General features: G+C 43.5%; 2 protein-coding genes across 5 annotated transcripts; one reads left to right on the forward strand and one right to left on the reverse strand.

The window, feature by feature from the left end:
- Positions 1–4,968: 4,968 nt before the first annotated feature.
- On the reverse strand, positions 4,969–26,961 carry LOC309498558 (nitric oxide synthase, inducible-like). Of its 4 annotated transcripts, none has more exons than XM_082169328.1 (26): positions 26,873–26,961; positions 26,613–26,676; positions 26,431–26,532; positions 26,017–26,165; positions 25,411–25,573; positions 25,229–25,320; positions 12,781–12,922; positions 12,489–12,628; positions 12,177–12,351; positions 11,986–12,087; positions 11,622–11,816; positions 11,262–11,344; positions 11,013–11,157; positions 10,790–10,894; positions 10,178–10,227; positions 9,911–10,085; positions 9,674–9,794; positions 9,462–9,540; positions 8,569–8,759; positions 8,293–8,459; positions 7,324–7,534; positions 7,125–7,212; positions 6,872–6,993; positions 6,018–6,166; positions 5,672–5,866; positions 4,969–5,583 (listed from the first exon to the last, which is right to left on the reverse strand). In XM_082169328.1, exons 2-26 carry the CDS (start codon positions 26,670–26,672, stop codon positions 5,545–5,547), a joined length of 3,240 nt encoding a protein of 1,079 aa, XP_082025454.1. In that variant the 5' UTR covers positions 26,673–26,676; positions 26,873–26,961; the 3' UTR covers positions 4,969–5,544. The 4 variants fall into 4 exon arrangements, with proteins under 4 accessions (XP_082025454.1, XP_082025453.1, XP_082025456.1 ...); XM_082169327.1 differs by having other exon boundaries at positions 26,613–26,773; positions 26,873–26,939; XM_082169330.1 differs by having other exon boundaries at positions 9,674–9,790; positions 9,907–10,085; positions 26,613–26,773; positions 26,873–26,939.
- Positions 12,932–25,221, forward strand: LOC309498570 (uncharacterized protein). The gene is made up of 2 exons (XM_082169353.1): positions 12,932–22,204; positions 22,363–25,221. Exon 1 carries the CDS (start codon positions 21,013–21,015, stop codon positions 21,838–21,840), a length of 828 nt encoding a protein of 275 aa, XP_082025479.1. The 5' UTR covers positions 12,932–21,012; the 3' UTR covers positions 21,841–22,204; positions 22,363–25,221.
- Positions 26,962–27,842: the final 881 nt, after the last annotated feature.

The following is a 27,842-nucleotide window of genomic DNA, read 5'->3' on the forward strand; positions in this document are numbered from 1 at the left end:
GGGCGGCAGTGGCGGGACCCGAGGGTGGCGCGCACTGCGGCCCTCGGACTCTGTCGGCTCAGGATTGGGGAATTCAATTCTGTCTTCAACCACATCAGAGTACTGCTCGTCGTTGGACGAGCAGCGGGGAGTGGAGAACAAAAGATTCTCCCCCGGCCCTCCACCGGGGGAAGGAGTGGCCCTGCTACCAGCTCCTGGGACAGAATTGAAGCCAACCCTGAGCAGCCCGTCTCAGGAGCGCCGCTTGGCCTGGCGTTTAGCGGGCGGCGGGGCTGGAGAGGGCTGTGGCGCCTGCCTGCGGCTCCCTCCACAACGCGGCCCGGGTGAAGGTTGCTGCTGGGGCCGTGCGGGAGGGGCGGCCGCGGGAGGGCGCCCTCGGCGGCGAGCAGGCTGAGGATTCTGTGCCGACGGCTGAGCAGCGGAGCGTCGGGGCAGAATGTGCTTGATAGCCTCAGTCTGCTTCTGGGCGGTCGAGAACTGTTGGGCAAAATCCTCGACCGCACCGCCGAAAAGGCCGGCCTGGGATATGGGAGCGTCAAGCAGACGAGTCCGCTCGGGCTCACACATATCAACCAAGTTCAGCCAGAGATGTCTCTCCTGGACCACAGCTGTGGACATCACCAAACCCAGGGAGCGCGCGGTCACCTTCGTCGCTCGGAGAGCGAGGTCGGTGGCGGCGCGCAGCTCATCAACGAGCCCTGGGTCCGTCCTGCCCTCGTGCATGTCACGAAGCATCTGGGCCTGGTAGACCTGCAGGATGGCCATGGCATGCAAAGAGGCAGCTGCCTGTCCCGCCGCACTGTAAGACTTCGCCACGAGAGTGGACGAGAATCCACAGGCTTTGGACGGGTGCTTAGGATCACCACGTGATGAAGCGCCTGCCGGACACAGCTGCATCGCGACAGAACGTTCAACCGTGGGAATCCCAGTGTACCCACAAGCATCAGCTCTATCGAGGGGAGGAAAGGCGGAGAAAGCCGACGAACGATCGCGGGAAGACATGGGAGCCTTCCAGGACCGCGTGACTTCCTCATGCACTTCCGGGAAGAATGGTATTGGGGTTGGGCGGCGACGAATGTCAGCGGCCGCTCCCAAAAACCAATCATCCAGCCGCGAGCGCACTGGATCGGGCGGCGAGGACCACTCGAGCCCAATGGCCGCAGCTGCCCGGGAAAGCATGGCAGTCAGCTCGGGATCGGACTCGGGCAATGCTGGCACACCCGAGGGCGGCAACACAGCCGAATCCTCACTTCCCGAGGACTCATGCCCACCTTGTGATGCAGTGATCGACATTGCATCCTCCTGTGGAACGCCAAACGAAACGCGTGGGGCCTCCGTAGAGGGACCAGCGGTTTCGGTTTGCACGCTCGCGGGTACCAATGCTGAAGAGGGGTGTGTGGACCGTGGACGTGTCGGCGGTTTGTCCCACACAGATACCCTCAGGTCACCCTGGCCACCAGCCGAAGTACAGCCTCTCGGGGAGACCGTAGATCGGGGTGTGGATGAGGGGACTCTCGCTCTGATGAGCTCATTGAGTCTCGACCGCAGCATGGAGATGGTCATGTTCCCGCAATGAGAACATGAATCATCCACAAACGCTGCTTCAGCGTGATCAACGCCCAAACACGCTAAGCAGAGATTGTGCCCATCAGGAGAAAATACATCGCGACCACAACCAGAAGTGCACGGGCGAGACATCTTTAAAAAGACGTGCCACATGCAAAGCTCTTTTTGTGAGAGGAAAACTCCGCGGATGTTGAAGCGAACAGGGAGAAATCACACTAACTGTCAGATCACTGACAAGATCAGCAGGGAAGTGTGCACTCGCTGAAATCGCCGTCACACCAACACCGGAGAGCTCGCTCGTCTCGAAGGAATGAGAAGAAATAACTCAGAATTTTGGCTTACAAGGAGTGGAGAAGTTCTCGGCTCCGAAGCGAAAACATATCTGCATTGTGCCAGCGTACTTCCTTATATACCCCCTGCGGCGGGCGGAGTTACGCTATGCAAATTCCGCAGACCCATGGCATTTCATTGCCATTGGCTCGTTTTATATACTCGAAGGTGATAGGCTTCTAAGCGAAACCCCAATCGTCGTCATCCGACGTAACTCGGAGTGACCACGAAAGGGAACCGAGGTTACATTAGGTAACCGAGTACGTTTTCACTGTTATGCTGATGATACTCAGCTCTATATTTCTATGTGCCCCAACGAAATGCACCAATTCACAAAATTAACAGAATGCATATCTGCTGTAAAAACTTGGATGACTGGTAATTTCCTACTTAATTCTGAAAAAACAGAGTTCCTAATTATTGGGCAGAAAACCTCTGCACTTATTAACCCAGAATACTGTCTAACAATTGATGGCTGCTCGGTCAAGTCTTCGTCGTCGGTTAGGAACCTGGGTGTGCTCTTTGATACCAATCTTTCATTTGAAAGCCACGTTTCTAGCATCTGTAAAACTGCATTCTTTCATCTTAAAAATATATCTAAATTACGACATATGCTTTCAATGAAAAAAGAGGAACCGTTAGTTCATATGTTCATGACCTCAAGGCTAGATTATTGTAATGCTCTACTGGGTGGTTGCCCTGCACGCTTAATAAACAAAGTCCAGTTGGTCCAAAACGCAGCAGCTAGAGTTCTCACTAGAACCAGAAAGTATGACCGTATTTGCCCTGTTCTGTCAACACTGCATTGGCTCCCTATTAAACATTGTATACATTTTTTAATATTGCTAACTACTTACAAAGCACTAAATGGTTTAGCTCCCCAGTACTTGAGCGAGCTCTTAACACATTATAGTCCTTCACGTCTACTGCGATCTCAAAATTCTGGCCAGTTGATAATACCTAGAATATCAAAATCAACGGCAGGCAGTAGATCATCTCCTATTTAGCACCTAAACTTTGGAACAGTCTTCCTAACATTGTCCGGGAAGCAGACACACTCTGTCAGTTTGGCTTGCTAAGTTGGGGACATTTAATATGCAACAATATTATTGATCTGACATTCTTAAGGTGGACGATGACGCAATTTTCTTCTAGAAACAAACTTTGTTGTATTATTTTCATGTTATCACTGTGAAGCTGCTTTGAAACAATCTGTATTGTAAAAAGCGCTATATAAATAAAGGTGACTTGACTACAGCAACACGCTTGTTGCAATGTCCTTGCTTGCTCCAGCTTGGGGTGATGTTTCACCCATAAGATTGTATAGTACTCAACATATGCCACTAACATCAGGATGTATTAACCATTCTATCAGCATCAGTCGTGTTGGGGGTAGTGTGTTAAAGTCGGCATGAAACGGAAGTTGAGATTGTCATTTTTTCCTTGTTGTGACGTATATCCGAGTGAAACGGCTTCTGAAATTAGAAAAAACTGTAGGGCGGGGCTTGATTGTGTCCTTCGGGAATTGATTGGATCGTTGGAGGTTGGGCGTTGCAAACAAAATGGAGGCAGATTTGAATGCCAGTTTACATTCAGTTGTGGAGGATTTCTCTCCACCGGACTCCCCACCATTACCCTCCCATGAAGGATTTTTTATTGAGGAGCCCGGCGACGAGAACGAGGACGAGCAGCTAAATTTTTTAATTATTAAATTTTCTGAAACGAGACAGACACCGATAGCCGCACCCTTTCGCCATGGCACGTGACCGAAAGAGAAGAGAGGTCATTTCGAGGGGGGAGGGAAGGGTAATGTATTTGATTAAAGATTATAAGGGTACATGAATTTAAAAAAAAATAATGAAGTGCACAGATAAATCATTTATAATAAACACTACAATATGACATATAAAAAGAAGATTAGTCCAATTTGATTTCATGCCGACTTAAAAAAAAAACAAAAAAAAAAACAGCATCCAGATTTTCGCTGTCAGTTTGTGTTTGAGGGATATTGGCAAATGGTTTTGTTTTGAGGGGTTATTGCTGCTCTCCCTGCTCTTATCCATGCTAGGCTGCATGGATGCGCAGGGAGTTCTTGCCCAGAACAGAACCATACCGCCAATCCTAACTGTATGCTAATTGTCAATCGTATTTGACGATAGTGGTCCTGACAGAAATTAAGTGTAGCGTCAGTTCTGGCAGGTCACATTAGTCAAGCTCGCATCTGCTGACACTCAGCTGATACACGTCTACCTATAGGAATACAATGCCTATCACTGTATACATATATAAGCTCCTTCAGTATAATCAGCAGCTATCACGTTTCTCAGGAGCTAATAACCCTCTTCCATCCCCAGCTCCTCCTCTTGTCCAGTCAGTATTTGGCATTCTGATTCCCCTGATTCCACTTTAAAATCTTGAATTGATGATATCTGCAATATATTCATGTTGGTTCTGTTCTGTTTACCCTAAGGGGGGTTATCGCTGCTCTCCCTGCTCTTATCCATGCTAGGCTGCATGGATGCACTGGGAGTTCTTGCCCAGAACAGAACCATACCGCCAATCCTAACTGTCTGCTAATTGTCAATCGTATTTGACAATAGTGGTCCTGAGTCCTGACAGAACCTCCGTTTTCTTGTTCTGTTCCTCCTCTCTTTCTGCTGCCACATCCACTTTCTCCACCAAGGTGTTCACTTTTTTTCTTTCCTTTTTTTCAACCCATTCCCACCATTGTCTTGGTTTCTTTTTTGGTCTCCATTTGTTTTTTCATTGAATAAGTTTCTCTTGCAAAGTTTTACCAGACAGGAATCATTTTCAAAGTATACTGGTTCTCTATGTTTTCTTTTCATTCTCGTTCATTATCATTCTTCTCTATTTCTGCTTGTCTGCTTCTATCTCATCCTGGTCCATTTCAGTTGAATCTCCTTACTAATTCCACTCATTATGATGTCACAACAGTATATAGAATGTTCATAACCATTTGTTTAGTTTTGTTTGGTTACTGTTGCTATGGGTGTGCCTTTGGAACATACGGTGTGTCTTAAAAGAATTTAAATAAATAAAAGACATTTCACGTTTGATTACTTGTTTACATGTTATTAAATTTGTTTATTATTGATATAATGTTTTAATTTATTAGTTTCATTGAGAGTTTAACTGAGAGTTTAAGACATTGTATACACATTTTAGCAGGGATGAAGAAACATTCCATTTAACCATAAATTATTTAGAAAAGATCATTAATACAAAAAGAGTATAAATTATCAAATGCTGGTGACTAATTGTGGCTTAGAACAATTCATTTCAAGAAAAAGTCATACAGTACATAGAAGACATTAGAACAAATCAGAAGTATCATTCAGAAATGAAATAAAAACAAAAGAAATGCGGTCAATAAACTAAAGCCATCGATTTTCCTCTTAAAATAGAGCATTTTAAATCGCATCGCAGCCCACCTACTACAAGGATACATGAGTAAACAATCCCGTTTGATGTAAATAAAGAAAAACTATATTTATATCAGTTTAAAACTGTTAAAGAACATAAGTGGTGGAAAAACATTAAAATCGTATTAGTTGAATTTGGTTCCCAGTATCCCAGCTTGTGGTAAAACTGTGAATTTACTTTATATGATGCAGCAGATCTCTGCCATTAGGCTCCAAAAATGTCTTCATGGTATCTCTTCTCCACCTGCCAACAAAAAGATCATGATGGCGTGAGTTCACTGGTCACAAAGCAGTTCATACAAGGACATGAGGATTGAAACAGTGAATCACACCTTCAACCTCTCTAGAAATTCTCCAGCTCCTGTGATGGTCATGCCTGTTTTATTCGCCAAGATATCTTGCAAAGTGCTAGCAACATCACGGGCCATGTTCATGCCACCACAGACATACAGATGACCTGCATTCTTGTGTAGAACCTCCAAGGCCTTCTCAGATAGCTGCTCCTTCAAGACATCCTGCACATACATCTGTTCCAAACAACACAAGCTTGGTTACAGACAGAAGACACAAACTGATACCAGTGTAAGCGCATCTGATGAACAGCGAGAACAGACTGAGAGAACCTTAATTATTTTGAGTAGCCTATAGTACAGGATGAACAGAACTTTAGAGATGTACCTTTGGTTTACCAGGTTTGCGAGAATAAGCTGTATTGATATTGTCCAGAATGCCATCAAGTCTCAACTTCAGAGTTTCTACTTTATACAGATGGTCTGTTTGTGAATCACGACATCCAAATAGCAGTGTCATAGGAGTCATTTGCAGACCTAAAATTAGTCAATTATATAAAGCAATTAATTTAGGATTAAAACTTTGAGGATTTAAAATACGAATAACTACAGACAGTTTTATTTGAACTTAAATACCTACAATATACAACAGTACTGTTTAAAAGTTTGGGGTCAGTAAGAAATCTAATGCTCACCAAGGTTGTATTTATTCAATCAAAAATACAGTAAAAACAATAATATTGTATAATGATATTTTAAAATGATTGTTTTCTCTTTTAATATTTTGTTGAAAGATAATTTATTGCTGTGATGACAGAGCTGCATTTTCAGCATCATTACTCCAGTCTTCAGTGTCATATGATCCTTCAGAAATCATTCTAAAATGCTGATTTGCTGCTCAAGAAACATTTATTATTATCAATTTTGAAAACAGTTGTGATGCTTGTTAGTTTTGTGGAAACGTGTTATTTATAAATGTGGGGAATTATTTTTTTTTATTCTGATCTATACTAGATCTAAGACTTTCACTTCTGATACTGAATAAAAAAAAATAAAAAATTAAAAAATGTTATCTTACTGACACCAAACCTTTGAACAGTAATGCATAACTGGTCAAATAAAATGCTGGATATTGTGATAACTGGTTTGGATTGATAAAAGCATTTTATGACTCTTTCCTTGAGACATAGAGGTTCTGTGTCTAAACTTCATGACCTTAAATTCAGAGCTCACATGTATTACCTGTCTTTTTCATGTCGTGAATGCGCTGTTGCCAGAAGCTGCGGAAAGGAGCAATACCACTGCCAGCCCCTATCAGAATAATGGGAGTGATGGGGTCTTCTGGGAGGTGGAACCCACCTGAGCTGAAATAATGAGCAGTAAACAAGTCAAGTTTTCTATTTTATTAAGATATGGAAAACAGAATGTTAAAATGCCTTTATAAGTATTTAAATGAGATATTCATATTCAGCATTTAACTATCTATCACCAGTACCGGTGAACGAAGCAGGGAACTGTGTATCCTCGTTTGATAGTGTTAAGCCATGTGCTGCAGGTGCCATAATGCATTGGGCCTTCTCCATCTACGATACAACAGAACACAACGTTATCCTTACATCTCACGTGGTGTTTGATTCTAAAATAATTAACCAATGTCTTTGTTTTGTATGTTTTCTACATGTTTAGTATCATACCCTGGGTGTGGTACTCCACCACAGACACTGTGAGGTGCAGCTCGTTTGGATGACGGTCCAATGAGGAGCTGACAGAGTACAGGCGGGGCTTGAGCAGAGGAAGCTGGCTGAGAAGGAAGGCGGTAGGGACTTTTAGAGAAGGAAATTCTACAAGCACCTCCAAGAAGGTGGGCCTGTAGAAATCTTTCCATGCAGAATATTCCTGGAAATCCTATGGAGAAATGGTAGAATGCTGTAAATGCATTGGCAAAGCTAGCAAACGGCTTGACTACTGCAATTCTCTCTTCTATGGCTTACCCAATTCATCTATAAATAAGATTCAATATATTCAGAACTCCGCATCTAGGGTCCTCACATACTCAAAGAAATCTTCTCACATTACTCAGATTTTGCACAGACTTTTGGCTACCGGTACGCTTTTGTATTCAATACAAGATACTCCTTATCACATTCAAGATACTCCTTATCACACTCCCTCCCTCCCTATATTTCTGATCTCATCCATACCTACTCCCCAGTTCGCACACTTAGATCCTCCGATACTGGTCTGTTGACGATCCGTAGACACAAACTATCATCTTTTGGTAGGGCTTTTTGTATCGCTGCCCCAACTCTCTGGAATTCTATTCCCCAACACATCCGCAACCTTTCATCATTACATGATTTCAAAAACCAACTTAAAACATATCTTTTTGCTACTTGTTTCCCTGACCCCTGACTTTATGATCTGATTTCTATGTTTATGTACCACTATCTATTATGTTATCCATCTCAGTCTATTTATATTGTTTCATGTCTTGTTTCTATGTCATGTTTATTTGTACTTTATTGTAAAGCGACCTTGAGTTTCCTGAAAGGCGCTATATAAAATAAAAGCACTATTATTATTATTATTATTACTGGTAATATGTGTTATTGAGAATAAATCATAAACAATGGTCCCATTTAAATTCTTATAAAAACAATTACCGATGCAAGTGCCTCAAGTCGTTTGCGATCCTCTTCCTGACCAGCCACTGTAGAGAGTTTGCGCAGGAGGCTTTGTGAAAGTGGAGTTGTGACATCAAGGAAGTATGTAAGAGCCTGGACTAGAGTGCAAGCAGGGATACACTCATCTTTCTGCCATCTCATTTCCACTGAAAGACAACACAGGAAAGAGTCATGAAAATAAGCTTGGATTTTGGGACTCTTCTCAAATTTACTTGCATAATATAGTTTATTATTACAGCCATTAGTGATTGTTACCAGGGCTAGAGTCAGAGAGGGACTCCAGGTGAAGGCTCTGGTTAATAGGAGGGGCATCTGGGAGATGCTTCACAATACCATCCACCAACTCTGCAGAATTCTCTGGAAAAATCCCCACATGATCTCCAGGGGCAAAGTCCAAAACCTCTGTGTTTCCATCCGTCTTCAGCTCAACCAGGATAGTAGAACGACTGAAAATAGAAAAATAAGTTGAAAAACAGCACTGTCAAATGTGTAAAAGCTCAGCTGACAGAGAATGTTCTCAGAACTTTATCTAATGTTCTGGCAAGGTTCTCTCAAAGTTATAAACAAATGTTCTTCCAGTATCATTAAGAGAATGTTTATTCAAGCTTGTCTGGTCTTTAATAATGTTCTCAAAACATTAACATATAAACATTATATGATGTTTTATTAACAAAGTTCGGGAATAGCACGTTCAGATAATTAACACAAGTGAGAGCACTCAGCAATCAATGGTAAGAGGTCTACCATTCAGCAGTCTCACCTCAATCCATTGACAGTTTTGCAGCATCCCCCCACCACCCCTTCTCCACGCTTCTAGTCCTAAACACTTACATACGGGAGGAGTACTCTGGGTTCGGGCCGAACTCCGAGCTCGGAGCCCTCCTCCCGGACAGCACGCCAAATACGCATACAATTTTACCCCCTCAAATTGTATATGTAAGTGTGAACTCGTGAATTATACATTATCGATGGGGGGAAAAATCCATTTTAGTTGGATGTTCGTCTAACATTTTTAAAAATGTTAATAGTTTCAGAATGTTCAGGAAATATTCAAAAGTAACATTCCCATTATAATTGCAAAAACATTAGCAAAATGTTCTTAGAACATATTTTTGTTAGCTCGGAGTAATGAAATTGTAGATTCAAACCTTGACTGAGCGCTCTGCAGTTTCTGCTTTCTTTTCAGCGTCATAGGAAACACAGTTTTAGAGTGAAGAGCAGACAGTGCTGTAGAAACAGAAGATTCATATATGTAAATACTGTATAATGGGTCAAAATAATATAAAACCTGGTGATTATTGAGTTTAGATAGATAGTGACTTTTATTAAACAATTTTTTATTTATTTTTTAAAGGTGTACCTGTAATTCGGTCCAGAGCGCAACCATCATGCTGAACTCTGTATCTCTGTGGGTCCCAGCAGTCCAACTGTTGCTCAACACCCTTCAGCTGTTTTTTAATGTTAAACTCCTCACACGCTTCCTTAAAAAACAGAGATATGTCATTAATTTGTTGTACACTACTGTATTAGTAGTATAAGATTTATTTTATACATTGAATCATCCAAGCACAGAGGGAATAATAGAAACCTCACCAACCTTAAAAGCAGTGCTAGCCCAGGCAGAGAAGGCCTCGTCCTGCCCATTAAGTTCATCTCCCTCCCCTGTCGCAGTCAGACGCTTCGCCCCCAGCTCAGCAAGCTTGTCATCCACAGCATGGGCAAAAGCACAGAATTGTGGGTACACACGTGAGCCAAGGCCAAACACACTGTACCTGTATTGAGAAGAGGATATCAGGGCTCCTGTTTACAAGAGTATATTGACAGGTGATAAAAGTGAAAATCTTAGCATTGCTAGGCTACAAACCTGACACTGTTTTTCAGGTTTTGCAAGCTGAAAAGCTGCTTCCTGAAGCTCTGAGGGAAAGAAAATATTAATTTCAAAATCAAATTTTGAATTCATGTGGACAATTCAGAAAAAAAAACAAAAAAAACAACTTTGATTCAGGAGGCTTTAAATTGAATAAAAGTGACTGAAGAAGTAACGTTACAAAAGATTTCTAAGTCAAATAAATGCAGTTCTTTTGAATCAAATATCAGATCAAATAATGTATCACAGTTTCCACAAAAAATATTGATAATAATAAAAAATGTTTGTTCAGCTGCAAATCAACATATTATAATGATTTCTAGAGTAATAGCTGCTGAATATCACATTTTTATATATATATATATATATATATATATATATATATATATATATATATATATATATATATCCAAATAGAAAACAATTAAAATGATAATATTTCACAAATGTTTTTTTTTTTATCAAATAAATGCTGCCATAAGAGACTTCTTTCAAAAACATTAAAAAAATCTTAATGGCCCCAAACATTTGAATGGTATACAGTATTTATATGATATATTTCTATATATTATAATTTTAATATATTTATTCACAAAATAATGCCCATACCACTCCATTTCCCGGACTTTCCCCATTGCCAAAAGTACTGGTGACCACCATCAGAAGGTTCTCTGTCTCAAGCTCACTGAAATCATAGTCCTCCATGCAAACCAGCTGTATTAGAAAACAAGAGTGAATATTAGTTTTGGATCACATTTTTGTTGTTTGTTCATGTACTGCACTGATAATAATACAACATTTGAAAGCATTTTACAAAGACAGCATTTCTTACCCTGGTGTCGAAGGCACAGTTGAGCATGGTTTTCAGTTTTTTGGCAAAGGTCAGTGACTTCCCTGTTTCAGTGGCATAGAGAACAGTGCAGCGCACTCTTTTGGCCATGACTGTATTGATGAGCATTTGAGAAAAAAACACTGCTCTAAGAAGAAAGAACACAAATATTTTGATGTAAATGGCGTTGGTTGTTGGCATTAATGAAGTACAGTGTTGTTTTGTTTGGAGAAGCTGCTGGTCTGTTAGTACCTTATCAGTCCTTTGAAGCTGACCTTACGTCTCCGAAGTCCTTTCTTCTCATCTTTCCACTTGTGTGTTAGCCATGCATCAGCCTTCAAAAAACACAAAAACAGCACATTTACACACTGCTAGTTTTCTTTATTAACACTGCTGTTCAAAAGTTAGGGATTGGTAAGATTGTCTAATGTCTTCAGTGTCACATGATCCTTCAGAAATCATTCTAATATGCTGATTTGGTAACCAGGAAACATTTCTTATTATCAATGATGAAAACAGTTGTGCTCGTTAATACGTTACATCTCTAGTGGGGTCTACAATTTTCCACCCATTCTAACCATATGTTTGATTTTGTTTCAGAAAGTTTGATACCTGATAATAGAAAAAGGGAGAAAGGATGTAGTTGAGCATCTCCTGATGGTACACAGGGGTTATAGAGCCAGACATGGGTGGGACCAGCCACACCCAATCAGCTGGACAGCCTCCACGCACACGAACTTCTGTCTCCATGTGCTGCATGAAGGACTCGCTTGCTGTATGGTGGTCCGTGATGGTGACCTTATTTTTCTGCACAGCAATATAGCAACATAAAGTCCAATAAATGTATAGATGGCTTTTTCTTCTTTCCTAACTCTATTTTTAATACATATTATTTCAGTTACAATAACAGTGAGATAATCTTGAATCAATCTGCATATCAATATTTCAACAGTACAAAAGTGGAAGGACACTTTACCTGGTAACTATGAATTACTGCAACATTAATAGCCACGAGTGCCTGGTCTTTCCACAGTGAAGACAGCTTGCGTGTCTCTAAGCCCATTAGCTGTCCAACGCGCTACAGGACATAAAGCAGTAAAAGCAAAACATAAATATCAAAATTATCAAGATGTGCCTAGCTACCGCCATGAGATAGTGAGGACAAACCTCCAAAACGTTGTAGCGCTGGTTGTCACAGAAATCCCTCACTCCAATCTCTGTGCCCATGTACCAGCCGTTGAAAGGACATGCTGTGAATTCCAGACCACCGATTTCCATTAGCATGTTGGCTACTGCAGGAATTGCATACCACTTGAGGTTTAGATCTTTGAACCATTCATACCTGGACAAAAGCAGACCACACTGTTTAATCAGAGAATAAGCTGTGAAGATACTTTTCTCAAACTATAATTCTTTAATTCTTCAAATTTAGAAATCAAATGTCTCCCCCTTTTCTCTGAAATGACCCAAATGACTTACTCTGGGTGCTCTATTGGGACCTCCAGAATCAGTTCTGAAGGAATATCAAAAAGTTCAGGATCCTCTCCATTCGCCTGCAGGACTAGTGGCAGCACATCAAAGTGACCATTCTTTGGTTTCCATCCAAGCTGCATACACAACTATAAAAAGAGTGCACAATATCCAGCAGTTATCATGTGATTATTTCTTAACAGAGGCAAATGGTTGGTAAATGCCATTTAAAAAAAAGAGAAGATATCATATAAAGCAGAAGACATATATTTGTCCTCCTCAAAGCTTCTATTTTAATTACCTGTGTAAACTCCACACCTGCTGGGTCCCCGATCACACTGCCATCTTCCATCTGATATCCTGCATACTTTATAAGCTGACCGTTCCAAACACGGAAATCATGATCTCCATCCGTTCTTTGAGGAAACACAGTGATGACAGACCTGCCAAAAAGTAAGCGTAGCGTCAGTTCTGGCAGGTCACGTTAGTCAAGCTCGCATCAGCTGACTCTCAGCTGATACACGTCTACCTATAGCAATACGACGCCTATAACTGTATACATAAGCTCCTTCTGTATTATCAGCAGCTATTGCATTTCTCAGGAGCTAATTAAATGGCGAAATTCGGCAAATGACGCATGATGACGTGGGCGGGGCCACCTGCCCACAGCATATAAATTCAGTCGTATGCATCAATCCCTTTGTTCTTCAGCTCTTCACCGTGCTGCTAGAATGCCATCACACCCCGGAGCATGTATACACTGCCGACAGCTTCGTCATTCGACACTCGAGTGGCGTGTAGCATTTGTTGAGCGGGTGCTCGATGGTACAGTGGACAGACACGGTCCGCTTCTGTCCTCAGCTGCTGTTCCAGATACGGCACTAGCCATTTTTGAGGAAGCCACAGGGACTTGGGGCGACCGTATGGAAGCCGGGGAGGTTATGGATGATTTTAACAATGTTCCCCTGATGGCTCCGTTGGAGTGTCGGGAGGAGGACTCTGTCTCGCTGGAAGCGGGTGAGGAATTCTTCAATGATCATTTTCAGCTGGAGCAGGTCACGGCTTCCCCCTCACCCTCCGAGGCAACGGGTGGAAGTGAGTTTATGGAGGAGCCCTTCATTGAACTATATGGAAGGGCGGCAGCAAAGCTGTCAGTGGAGTGGCCTGCCCCTCCCCCGATTCAAAAAAGCTTGCGCTTCGGCGGTTCTATTTATCTCAGGTTCAAACTGTGGTAAGGACGCATCTGCCGCTTTACCCAGACTGTATGGCAGAGTTTACAGCTTCATGGTCGAAACCCTTATCTTGTCTTTTTCCGGTGCCGGGAATGAGTAAGTTCACCGACCTCGAAGGAGCACAAGAAGCAGGGTTAATATCAGCTCCTCCAATGGAGCATTCGCTTGCGACATGCTTGGCTCCAATGCAAAATAGCGGTATCCCGGGCATCCCCACTCTCCCGTCGGCACCGTGTAGGTTCTCGTACAGACAACTTAGCAGGATTTATGGTGATCAGGCCTGCACGGCTAGAGCCTTGAGCACTATGTCCTTGCTACAATCATATCAGGCTATTTGTTTGGGTGAACTAAGCAAGGCCGTGTCAGAGGGAAAACCGTGTGACGAACTCATGGGGGAGGTAAGATCCACAGCTGATTATATACTGCGTACAACACGTTGCGCATTGGTATCGTTATGCGATGGCCAGTACAGTGGAGGCTCAGCGCCATCTATGGTTGACTCTGGCGAACTTGCCTGAACGAGATCGGAATGCGTTCCTCGGCGCACCAATCTCCACGACGGGTCTATTTGGAGAGGGTCTTGACGCGTTTCAAGCGCGATTTGAGAACTCTAAGAAACAGGCAGAATCTCTCAGGGGTTCAGAGCCTAGAAGGTTTAGCAGACCAACACAGTCGGCTGCTCAGCCAGGGTTTAGGTCGTCTTCTCAACCGCCACCAGCTAAGAGGCTGGCTGCAGCAGCAGCGCCGAGACCCAACGCTTGGGAGGCTAAGCGAGCGCATGCACAGCCTAAACAGCAGGTGGGGTCGGGAAAGAAAGACCCGCCCCCAGCGAAAGGGAAATTTTTATCCGCAGGAAGGAGGGGATGACCAAATTCCTAGCTCGCAAACGAGGGAGGATCATCGGCCCAGAGGCTGCCGCCTTCTTCTCTCAGTGAAAAAGAAACCCTGCAAAAGAGCGGGTTCACCTTTAAGTTCAATTTCAATAAAGAAACTTTGTGTTCAGCATACAATGCCTCATGTGTTGATTTGACAAAACAATCATACAATGCCTCATGTATTGATTTGTCAGAACAATCAAAGTGTTTTGAAACCACCAAACTCACAAACGAACCATGTGTTTTCCCAGGGGGTAAAGGCAGGGATATCCAATATCCAGCAATGCTCAATAAAAGAGGTGGAGGTTTCCCCGGTGATGCTGGGGATCCTCGCTGTCAGCCTGGAACGGTGGCACGCATGCGCACCAACATCATGGGTTCTTCGCATGATTCAGTGTGGCTATCGGCTGCAGTTCCTCTCACACAGTGTACTGCACCGCTTCTGCACACTTTCTTCACGAAGTGTGCAGAAGTGGCACTGACTCCGCTGCGTCATCAAGGCATGAGAGTATTCGCCTATTTGGACGATCTACTCCTGGCCGCAGACACCAGGGAACAAGCAGTATTGCAAACACAAACCCTTGTCTCCCATCAATGAGCTCTGGGATTTTTTATAAATCTCAAGAAGAGCTCCCTGGTTCCATGTCAGCGGATTTCATATCTCGGTTTAGACAGATTCGGTAAAGAACACAGCTATGCTGTCACTACAAAGAGCCGAGAATTTTCACAGCTGCCTAAGTTTTTTTAGACTGGGAAGGCGAGTGCGTTTTCATATAGTGTTGAGGCTGCTGGGGTTGATGGCCTCAATAATAGCAGTCGTTTGGCTGGGTCTCCTCTTTATGCGTGCGTTCCAGAGTTGGGCGCTGAGCACTGCTCTGAATGTCACACAGCATTTAAACAGACAAGTGACGATAACGCCAGCGTGCATTCGGGCTCTGGTTCCCTGGGGATCCCCGGGACTCTTGACAGAGGGATTTCCTCTAGGCAGAGTTACGTATAGTAGTGACGACAGATGCGTCACTACATGGATGGGGAGCTCTATGCCGGGGGAGTTCTGTAAAAGGAGAATGGTCATCAACACTGAAGGAGCACCATATAAATTACTTGGAGTTGCAGGCAGTTCTACTGGCACTGAAACAATTTGTGCAGCATCTGCACAGCGAACTTGTGTTTGTCAGAACGGACAACACGATAGTAATGTCGTACATAAACAGACAAGGGGCACCCGCTCTCTTCCACTGCTGCAACTAACACAGACACTCCTAATATGGGCCAGCGAACACTTAGTGTCACTCAGGGCAGTGCATGTCCCGGGCCGCCTGAATGGCGGAGCAGATCAGCTATCCCGGGGAGGACCACAGGTCAGGGAATGACGTTTGCACTCGAGAATAGTGGCGCAGATTTGGGATCGTTCGGCAGGGCCGAGGTCGATCTTTTTGCGTCCAAGGAAAACACGCACTGCCCGCTGTTTTTCTCAATAATGAACAGCAGCGTCCCGCTGGGGGGTGGATGCGCTGTTTCATGTATGGCCCAAAACTCTACTGTACGTGTTTCCGCCGGTAGACCTGATACAGCCAGGAGGACAGATTCTACACCCCCAGCCAGAACTGTGGCATCTATTGGCCTACCTGCTGAGAGGGAGAATCTAGTGGCAGCAGGGCTCCCAATTAATGTTGTGGCCACGATACAGAGTGCTAGGGCACCATCAACAAGGGGGCTTTACGCGTCAAAAAGGCACATATTTGAACAGTGGTGCGGACAAAAGTCATTGCCCGATTGCAGGAATATTAACTTTTCTGCAGGAATTGTTTGAGGGAGGTCGCTCACATTCCACACTAAAAGTTTACTTAGTGGCCAGTCGGCCTGTCACAAGGGTATTAATGAGGCTGCGCCGAGTGTGCACCCGCTGGCCGTTTGGTTCCTTAAAGGAGCGAGGCGGCTGAAGCCCGTTACAAAGTCGATGGTTCCATCATGGGACCTAACTGTGGTTTTGGAGGCTATGTGTGAACCTCCATTTGAGCCCTTAGAATCATTGAATCTAAAGATGCTGTCTTATAAAACAGCCCTATTGCTGGTGCTGGCGTCAGCAAAGCGCGTTGGTGATCTCCATGCGCTGTCAGTGCATCCCTGATGCATCCAGTTTGCACTGGATGGGTCTAGAGTGGTGTTGCGTCCGAACGCAGCGTATACACCAAAAGTCATGTCAGGGGCATATAGTTCGCTCTCGTTTGAGCTGCCAGCTCTGTCAAACCTCTCGATTGACTCTATCAGGAAGACAGGAGACTCCATGCGTTATGCCCTGTACGAATTTTACGCAGGTATATCGAGCAGACGCAAGCAGTGCATTCATCCGACCAACTTTTTGTGTGTTTTGCCAACCCGGTTCGTGGGAAACCGCTGTCCAAACAGCGTCTTTCACACTGGATCATGGAGGCGATTTCAATTTCATACAAAAGTAAAGAGTTAGCTCTGCCAGCAGGGGTACGGGCGCATTCTACAAGAGGAATGGCAACATCATGGGCGTTGTTTAGAGGGGTGTCAGTAGACGACATTTGTGCGGCAGCCAGTTGGGCATCACCACACACATTTGCTCGGTTTTGCCGACTAGATGTCACTGCTTTGACAGTGGCTCAGTCCGTGTTTACTGCAGGGGCTTTAGACCAAGGACCGTCACTCTCTTGAAAAAGGGTCATGTGGTGGCGCTGGTCCCTTACGTTTAGTTCAGCGACTTGGCAGGGCGTGAATATATGTCCCATAGTCATTTGTTGTACCGAGTTGACCGACTGAATGGGAACGTTGAGTTATGCATATAACTACTGTTCCCAAAAGGAGGGAAACGAGGTACAACACCTCTGGGCCCCACACAGTCGGAGGCTCGGTGAAGAGCTGGACTGAACAAAGGGAATGACGCATACGACTGCATTTATATGCAGGTGGCCTTGCCCACGTCGTCATGCGTAATTTGCCTTTCAGGCATGAATAAAGGTATCTTCAGCAGATGGCGCTAGAGCGCGATATCCCATAGTCATGTGTTGTACCTCGTTTCCCTCCTTCTGGGAACAGTAGTTATATGCATAACTCAACGATTTGGAAGTGACCTCAGTCTGCATTGCTGCTCGCATCGCTGCATTATTGACACAGGACTAGATGTGATTCACTCTCCATTCATCTCTGAAAGTCTTCACAAAGCTAAGCTAAGTTCCTTTTTAATGCTCATTGCTAAAAGCTATCAGGATATTGGCAACATGCTTGTTGCTAATGCTATCCGTGTTGCTTGGGCTAATCTAGTTTTCATTAAATTTGCTCTTGCTAGGCTTATGGGATCATATTGGATGTGCTTTAGTTGTCATTGGCAACTACTCGCTTTGCACATGCTGTGCTTTTAGCACTATGCAGCACAGATTCAAGCAGCTTGTGGTGATAGTTAGGAAATAACAATTCATGGTGCAAAAGGAATAATTTCTGCTGTGGTACAGCTCTAAAAAGACTTAGTAAACAGTCACTATTCAGTTGAGTCAGTTCAGCTTTGACTCTGTCGGGTATCGGACATGCCTGGTCTTATCTAGTTCTTGGAAACACAGCGCTCTTAAACCTATAGTGTATTGGAAATATGCTCGCTCTAAAGGCTATCTGTTGTTATTGAAACATGCTTGTTCTTAAGGCTATTTGGTAGCTATTGGAAACATGCTTGTGCTTAAGGCTATCTGGTTGCTATTGGAAACATGCTCAGATTTTTTTTTAAAGGTTTAAAGGGGGGAGAGACCAAAAAAGTTTGAGAACCACTGCTCTAAAAGCTGTTCGTTTGTATTGGAAACATGGTTGTTTTAAGGTTATTTAGCCCAGATGTTATTTGGAACATGGCTGTGTTTTAGGCTTATATCTGGTGGGATGTGTGTTCTTTCTTTGGCAATTCTTGCTTTGGCTCTCAATGAAGGCGGTCACATTTTCGATCCCTCTCCTCCCCCTTACCTCCCCTGCTTTGCTCCTCTCGTCTCGTACTGTCTCCTTGTCTCGTACTTTGAGTGACTCTCTCCGCACTGCTCTCCAAACTAAGAAATCATGGATTTGATGGAGGACATTGAAGATATCTACCTATTCGGAACCATGATAACAGGTCTTCTGCTGATTGGATTAGGCATTGCCCTGGTTTATCGAGGAATTAAGAAGACAGTGACATATGTCCAAAGCCCAAGGCTGCCCGTCATGATTGAAGCAGTGGGCAGAGCTGTCAGCACTCAGACTGAGACTATGAACCAAAATATGGATAACATCATGGAGACGCTCACAGCTCTGCAAAGGCAAATGGATTCAGAGACCAAAATGGACCAGGAGAATAGTCGTGTAAATTGGAATGCGGCTACTCGCCCCAAGACCAAACAATCCCAATCTTATCTGCTTTCGGCCCCCCTCAACCAGCACTGGCCTTGGCCAAGGCCGCTGTTGGAACAACAACTCCCCCGGAAGAGCACTGCAGTGTGACACTCTTGCGTTCCTTCCCCCAATCCCCAAAGACACCTGCTGACTGTTGACTCTGTCTGGGACCTGATCAAGGTTGTCTCCATGGCAGCTTTCTGTGTATCGCTATGACAATCCTGCGGACTGAGGCACCTAGATTATGATGCCAGGCGTAGCGACTCTCCAGGCCTACACATACACGAGCTCTTACATATATATACAGATATGATTATTTGCTTATGTTGCTGATGCTGAGGTGTTTTTTTCCTGTTCCCACACTGTACTCCTCACAGGAGCATAGTCTGGGGGTTGCCTTTTTTTTCCCTCACCTCTCCTCATGTCATTCTGTATTTTCCTCAATCCCCTGTCTTCCTGTCCCGTCTACCCCCTTGTCATATTGTATGTATGTTTGTATGGACAGGCTGATGGCTAATTTCGCTGGTACTTGTGACTAAGTGACAATAAAGGCTACTACTACTACTACTATTATGAAGTGGTTGCTGTAGCCGTTCCGGTGACGTATCCTGGGAGTTGCGTCGAGCGCTCACTGAAAGCTTTTAGGTACGTAGGCTATCGCAGTGTGTTGTGTTGTTTCTGTTTTGCTTAGTCGAATTTAATGTTTGTTATTGTGTGTTTTTAGTGGAACATTCATGATTGCATGCTAACACCTTGATATGCGCGATTTATAGGCTATGTATGAGTTAGTGCTTGCTTTATATTCCTTGATTGGAGCATTTCTTTGATCATTATGTTTTGTTTTGCAGTCTCCCGCATATTACGTGGTGGTTAACTGCAGGTCGTGCTGCTGTTTTTCTTAACTTGGGTTATTTTTCCTATTTTGAAGTTATATTATGATTGTTTTCATTTGGTTATTTTTGTATTGAAGTTTTGGTTTGATCAGTGTAACTTGGGCCGTAAGGGCCGAGTGGTGCGTCTATCTACCAGTTTGTAGTGCGTCCCTCTAACAGTCACTCTCGTTGATTAATCTGGGGGGTTTGCCAGCGAGGTAGGATGTGTTATTCATGTACCAGCTGACTCTGTCAATCATTATATTTTGTTTCTTATGTGAATGATTTGATTATTTTGTATTTGTACCGGACCCACAACATTTCTCCTTTTTTTTTTTCTCCCTCTAGTTTGAGCCAAGGCTGAGTGCGCTGACGGGGAGGCAGGCTAGTCACCTGGGTGAAGCACATTGCTGTGAGTTTGGAGCACCAGGGTTTGAGCACCTCTTCCTATTGTTTGCTGTGCACACATATGTGGTTGAGAGCACAATTTCTTCCAGCTAGTTTGCCACCCCTAAGGTAAACTTTAGCCTTGCAGTTTCTTTCTTTTTGGTAAATTAACTATTTTTGTTACACATATCTTTTGGTGGGGAAGGTACAGCATTTTCTTTCGTTTTTTGAGGTTGATTTGACTTGATTTGGCCTTCGCATTACGGGTGTCTGTAGAAATGTGTAACGGTCACCAGCTGGAGTGCCCTTGAGAGCCACCAGAGGGCACTCCACATCAGACACTCACGTTCACTCTCAGACTACATTTCCCATTCTCACTGCCCGGACTCATCATCTCTGATCACTCATCACAGTCACCTGTACCTCATTATCACTGATTGCATTCACCTGTGTCCCATCACCCTGTTAGTCTGTCTATTTATACCATGTTCATTCATTCACTCACCGCGAAGTCTTGTTTTAGTGTTACACTGCATTTCTGAGCATTCTCTTGGTTTTTTTGTCTCTTGGTTTTTGGATATCTTGCCCTGTTCCCTGGATTACTCTCTTGCCTCTGGTCCCTGCCTGTTTTGTTTGTTTGTTTCTTTGGTTGGACTGCCTATCTGTGTATGACCCTTGCCTGTACCTTGGATTACGCCTCTGGATTGCCCTCAAATAAAGCTGCACTTGGATCTAAACCTTCGTGTCTCGGAGCAGTCCGTAACAGAAGACTTTACCACGCCCAGATCCAGCAGCTATGACCTCCAGGAATCCATTAGTACGGATCTCGCCTGATCTTCCCAGCATGAGCCGGGAGTTCGCTGGACAGATTCCAGCGAACGCCAGTCCAGCCGAGCCTGCACTTCACGCCAGTCCAGCCGAGCCCGCACTTCACGCCAAATCTGCCGAAGCCAAGGCAGTATGCGTCATGTTCAGTTCAGAGCCCTCTTCATCGCTGGTCCTGTCCAGCTCAAAGCCCTCTTCATCGCTGGTCCTAACCAGCTCAGAGTCCTCTTCTCCGCTGGCCCTACCCAGCTCAAAGCCCTCACCGCCGCTGGTCCCGTCAAGCTCAGAGCGCGCTGATCCTGAGCCAGAGCCAGAGCTTCACGTCAGTCCTGCCGTGGCAGAGCTTCACGTCAGTCCGGCCGAGCCAGAGCCAGAGCTTCACGTCAGTCCGGCCGAGCCAGAGCCAGAGCTTCACGTCAGTCCGGCCGAGCCAGAGCCAGAGCTTCAAGTCAGTCCTGCCGAGCCAGAGCCAGAGCTTCACAACAGTCCTGCCGAGCCAGAGCTTCACGTCAGTCCTGTCCAGCCAGAGCCAGAGACTGTGTACACCACGTCTTCCACGCCTGTGTCTTCGGACAAGATGGCCGACTCCACGCCTGTGTCTTCGGACAAGATGGCTGACTCCACGCCTGTGTCTTCCGACGAGATGGCCGACTCCACGCCTGTGTCTTCGGACAAGATGGCCGCCGCCGAGCCTGTGTCTTCGGACAAGAGGATTGTCTCGGAGCTGCCCACCATCAGTCCTGCCACGGCCAGGAGGGCTGTCTTTCTCTTTTACGCAGTGGCGGTATTGCATGCGTGAAAGAGACACAGCAAGTCTGCCGATCCAGAGACTGTTCACGTCACGTCTGCCGATCCAGAGACTGTTCACGTCACGTCTGCCGATCCAGAGACTGTCCACGTCACGACTGCCGATCCAGAAACTGTCCACGTCACGTCTGCCGATCCAGAGACTGTCCACGTCACGTCTGCCGATCCAGAGACTGTCCTGCCGATCCAGAGACTGTCCACGTCAGGTCTGCCGATCCAGAGACTGTCCACGTCACATCTGCCGATCCAGAGACTGTCCACGTCACGTCTGCCGATCCAGAGACTGTCCACGTCACGTCTGCCGATCCAGAGACTGTCCACGTCACGTCTGCCGATCCAGAGACTGTCCACGTCACGTCTGCCAATCCAGAGACTGTCCTGCCGATCCAGAGACTGTCCACGTCACATCTGCCGATCCAGAGACTGTCCACGTCACGTCTGCCGATCCAGAGACTGTCCACGTCACATCTGTCAATGCAGAGACTGTTCCTGTGCCGGAGGCTGTACCCGTCAGCCCTGCCACGGCCCAGAGGGCTGTCTTCACCTTTTATTTGGTTGCTGTCTGGCGTGCCTGGGCTGCACACACTACCAAGATGGCAGCCTCCAGTCCGGTTGGAACCCCGGACACTGTGCTGAAGCCGGTGTTTGTTTATATTCCTGAACAAGTGTCCGTATCTGTTCATGAGCCGGTGGTGTCTGTTCCTGAGCCGGTGGTGTCTGTTACGGACTGCTCCGAGACACGAAGGTTTAGATCCAAGTGCAGCTTTATTTGAGGGCAATCCAGAGGCGTAATCCAAGGTACAGGCAAGGGTCATACACAGATAGGCAGTCCAACCAAAGAAACAAACAAACAAACAAAACAGGCAGGGACCAGAGGCAAGAGAGTAATCCAGGGAACAGGGCAAGATATCCAAAAACCAAGAGAATGCTCAGAAATGCAGTGTTACACTAAAACAAGATTTCGCGGTAAGTGAATGAATGAACATGGTATAAATAGACTGAGACTTACAGGGTGATGGGACACAGGTGAATGCAATCAGTGATAATGAGGTACAGGTGACTGTGATGAGTGATCAGAGATGATGAGTCCGGGCAGTGAGTATGGGAAATGTAGTCTGAGAGTGAACGTGAGTGTCTGATGTGGAGTGCCCTCTGGTGGCTCTCAAGGGCACTCCAGCTGGTGACCGTTACAAAATGTTCTTTTAACATTGTGATTTTTAATATTATTGTTATAATAAACTTGCTAGTGATTTATATCATGATTAAGATGATTCCAGTTTATTTTTTTCTTGTTGAATAAAACTATTTAGTTGATAAATAGGACAACACGTCTCTGTCTTTTCATTGCACCACCAAACCTTTGTTCCTCCTTGTATTTCATTGGGTGCAAATCCCAGGGTGGCGTAGTCAGTGTTGTCTGGATTTAATTATACCGAAAATACCAGATTTTGCTGCCGCTAGTCTTAGCTATTGCTGTAGGGTGTTTGCTTCCCCTGCCAAACTACACTCGTTTTAGCAATAGTTCTGTGATTATACAACATGCTTGTTGTATCAGATTTTGCTGCCGCAAGGGTTGTAAGCTTCCCCCAATAGATCCCATACAACTGTTAAATTGGCTACAGCAACACGCTTGTTGCAATGTGTCCTTGCTTGCTCCAGCTTGGGGTGATGCTTCCCCCATAATTTTAGATCTATAGTACTCAACATATGCCACTAACATCAGGATATATTAACCCTTCTATCAGCATCAGTCGTGTTGGGTGTAGTGTGTAAAAAAAAAAAAAAAAAAGTCACTGTCACTTTGTGTTTGGGGAATATTAGCATATGGTTATGTTTTGGGGGGGATATGGGGGGTGTTCGCTGCTCTTATCCATACTAGGTTCTGGCAGGTCACGTTAGTCAAGCTCGCATCAGCTGACTCAGCTGATACACGTCTACCTCTAGGAATACGACGCCACAATATAAGCTCCTTCAGTATAATCAGCAGTTATCGCGTTTCTCAGGAGCTAATAACCCTCCTCCATCCCCAGCTCCTCCTCTCATCCAGTCAGTATGGCATTCTGATTCCCCTGAATCAGAATAAATTCTCGAATTATGTTGTACTTTAAAATCTTGAATTAATGATATCTGCAATATATTCATGTTGGTTCTGTTCTGTTTACCCTAAGGGGTGTTATCGCTGCTCTCCCTGCTCTTATCCATGCTAGGCTGCATGGATGCACTGGGAGTTCTTGCCCAGAACAGAACCATCTGCTAATTGTCAATCGTATTTGACGATAGTGGTCCTGACAGGATAAGATCCCCATAAGGATAAGATTAGTTCCTCAGTTAATCAAAGTCAGAGTCTAAATCAAAACCCAGTTTCAGAGTTTTCACATCATCTGACGGTTTTAAAATTACATTAACTTGTGTAATACAATTAAGTCGTATAAGCTGATTGAGTTGGATAAAAACAAAAGATGTTCCCACATTAAGTGCATTTTTAGATTTACAAAACATTTTGACTTAGTTAATTTATATATGAAGGATTAAATAAGACTTATTTCCATTTCCATTAATATGCAAAAATGTTCCCATTAATATACGTTTCCTAGGTGGTTTATATTTAGTGGTTTCTTTATTGCAATCATTATTTGTTTTTGTATTTTTAAGAATTTATGGTTTTTACGTGAGCATACTGAGATGATTTTTTTTTTTACATTTTACTTCATATTTAGTGAAACATATATTTAGGTATTTACCACTGTGTAGTTGTGTTTTTGTTGCAGTTGCATTTACCTGTAAACTTTACCTGGACTGGAGAGCGCACGGGATACCAGACCCATGCAATGGCGCTACCTGTAGGCTTTTCACACCAACAACCCTGGCTTAACATTTTCATTAACTTTTTTCTCAAAGATAAAGAAAATATATTTCATTTTTTGTTATCGACAATGTGAAGTGCATTAATATTATATTATATCAGGGTTTCCTTGACTTCGGTTTCTGATGGAACTACAGGGGGTTTGTGCGTTTAATGAAAAGTTACTAAGTGATTAAATCATAAAAATGTAATAAATAATTAAAAAATAAAAACAATCAAAATAATACACTTACTACAAAAGATAAAAATAAAATATTGTATTTGTTTACCTGCATGTTGATCATCAACCAACAACAGAGAACCTAATAGTATTATTATTATTATTATTATTATAATGTTCTAAAAACCTTAAAAATTGATTTGCAAAAATTTACCATTTAGGAATTTATCGATTTTCATTAATTCATTCAGTCAGTCATTCAGTCATTCTGTCCTGGTGTTTCACTTGCATTGCAAGATTTCTGCTTTGGTAAATCTGATGATAATGACCATATTGCAATAAATACAATCAACTCACCTCAAGTTTCCTCCATTGGTGGCATGCTTAAGATGAGTACACATGGCATGAAACATGTCCTCGGCGGTCTTGCACTCACGTGCATCGAAAAGCTGCAGAAGAGATGTAGGCTATATTAGTATAAATGCACAACATGGCTTTGGAAGTGCTAGCTGTGCTCTATGTTTAAAAAAAACTCAAACCTGTAAATTAGTCCACTGGATCCTGCCAATGCACCTCGGTGCATTTCTCCACGCCTGTTTGGCCCCAAAAGCGAGTTCATCTGTAGTGAGTGAGTAGGACCCGGTCAGGGTGATCTCCAGTGTGACCGTTTCAATCCGAGCCTGGTGCTCAGTTGGATTGGGGCTGCACAAAAGGTAAGAATGAGTTTTTCACCTTGTAAAGTAAACCGACTGTTACATTTCCATCCCTGTTTGTCAAGTTGAAAGAAATATAATTTTTTACTATTTTCAGTAACTTAATAAAAAAAAATTCTACTTTGATGGGTTCCTGAAACCTCACACCTCTCACATAAGGAAAATGAAAGTAAGACAGCTGACAGGATCTCTACCTCTCCTCCCACACAATCACATATCAATACACATACGTGATTACATTAGCCTATCAGGAGTGTTTTGCAATTTTAGGCTGGTTGCATGGAGAGAGTGTCACCCTACTTATGGTATAAATTGAGTGTTGAATTTTAAGGCTGGCCTATAATATTATTCATAAATGTATTAGAATACTTGTCTGTAATGCTTAAATTAAAAGTTAAATAAACGTGTTATTAGAGAATACATTGCTCCTACATTTTGAATGATGTGTAGTACTGGTTGATGAAATCCACTGCCTGTGTGAGGATGTCATCTGAGGAAGGTGTGATTTTGGAATGACCGCGTATCAGAGATTTGGGATTCATTATGGAGCCCTCACAAGTTTTTGAATTGCAGGACGTATTCTGGGGAGGGGGATGGGGATGGGGATGGGGATGGGGAGGGGGAGGAGGAGGGGGGGGGTTATTTTAATTAGAAATTTTACAAAATAATTTCATTCACAACCTCAAAACCTTATTACCATTTTGATTTTTAACTTTTGCATAACATCCACATAATACTTATTGTGTTAAGTTAAAGAAAATTGTTCAAAGTCCTCATCAATCCTTCATTACTACACCACAAGTATGCTGTAAACATGAAGTTATTTTGATTACAATTTAAATATACCTTAGCTGCTCTGTGATGCAGTTTATCTTGGTGGGTCGAGCCATCCGTATAGTTTCGCAAATGAACAGCGAATGGACATCGAACTGCGCGATCGACTGACAACTGTTAGTGTGAAAAATGTATATATTATTCAAACAGAAGACACAATAAATATTTTGAGAAATATGAGATGTGTTACTAACCTTAGACTGCACAGTCGGATTGTCTTTTACAATGGTTGTGGTTTGGACTTGTTTTCCCATCCTGCTGAAAATATTATTGCAGCCAAATCTTAATAATGTCCATGAGATTTACTGTATAATTTTCAGTTACAGTGTTGCTATAACCGGACATCAAAAAAGATCTAGAATAATTACGTCAAAGAGGAAAGACATGGTGAATACAAGTTAATGAAAGTTTTCATTAAATTAATGAAAGAAAGAAACACAAATGGAGTATTTACCTTGTTCAAGTGTGAGGTTTCTGTCTCAGTACCTAAACAGCAGTAGTAATCTGTTTCACATTCTGGTCCTCTGTTTTAACATCCTATTATATAGTCCAGTTAAGGATGCCACACTGGGCGGATCCTTGCCTCCCATTATTCTATAGGGTGTGAGCTGTAATGGTGAACATACTGTAATTTTAACAAGTACAACATGTTCCTGGAGCAACATCTTTGTTGATCCTACAACAACATTTAATCAACCAATCAGATTTGAGGGACAAGTTTACAGTTTATGTTAAGTGCTAAGACGGGTTAGGTGCTTCTGCATAATTTTTATTCACCTACCATATCCCTCTGATTATGGGTTATAGGTAGGGCTATGTCTAGAGCTAGGGATAGGCTTAAGACAACATTTTTGGACAGGAATGTAGTTCCTGTCTTACTTGGCAAAATCACGGTGAACAAGCTGTAGTGGAACCTATAACAATCAAAAGCACCAGTAACTGCATTCCTTGATGTGAAAAGGGAAGGACCACTGCTTTACTTTTTCCTCTGTAATATAAATAGTACATAATCATTATTCCTAACCAAGTTGCTCAATTGTACCTCTGCTATAAACCCCCCAAAATTAGAGAAGACAGAGAAGACATAAAACAAATAAAAATAAAAATGAATCATAGGATTTTTCTACAGATTTCCAGCTTTGCAGCAACATAAAACCTTTTACTGGAAAATAAACATATTAGAAATTAAATAGATTAGAAAAAGGCAGAAATGAAAATATTATGATGTGACTCTGACAATTACAGGACATTGAATCATAGAAATGTTCAGCATGTTCAGTTTCGCAGTGCCATTCCCAGTTTTCTAAAGATAACCGATGACATCTGCTCATTAGTCAACTACCGTCTGACAAAGATTTCTGATGTTTCCGCAATCTCATCTGTTTATCACCATATGTGACCCTGGACCACAAAACCAGTCTTAT

Source organism: Leuciscus leuciscus (assembly GCF_965113295.1).
Source record: "Leuciscus leuciscus genome assembly, chromosome: 5".
Classification (NCBI taxonomy): Eukaryota; Metazoa; Chordata; class Actinopteri; order Cypriniformes; family Leuciscidae; genus Leuciscus; species Leuciscus leuciscus.

Bases quoted from the DNA above. Each gene is read 5' to 3' on its own strand.
- LOC309498570 (XM_082169353.1), top strand. From the start codon at position 21,013: ATGACCTCCAGGAATCCATTAGTACGGATCTCGCCTGATCTTCCCAGC.
- LOC309498558 (XM_082169328.1), bottom strand. From the start codon at position 26,672: ATGGGAAAACAAGTCCAAACCACAACCATTGTAAAAGACAATCCGACT. The intron at 9,541-9,673 runs GTACACCTTTAA...CTGTTTCTACAG, and splicing joins CGCTCTGGACCGAATTACAG to CACTGTCTGCTCTTCACTCT. The intron at 5,584-5,671 runs GTGTGATTCACT...TTTTGTTGGCAG, and splicing joins AATTTCTAGAGAGGTTGAAG to GTGGAGAAGAGATACCATGA.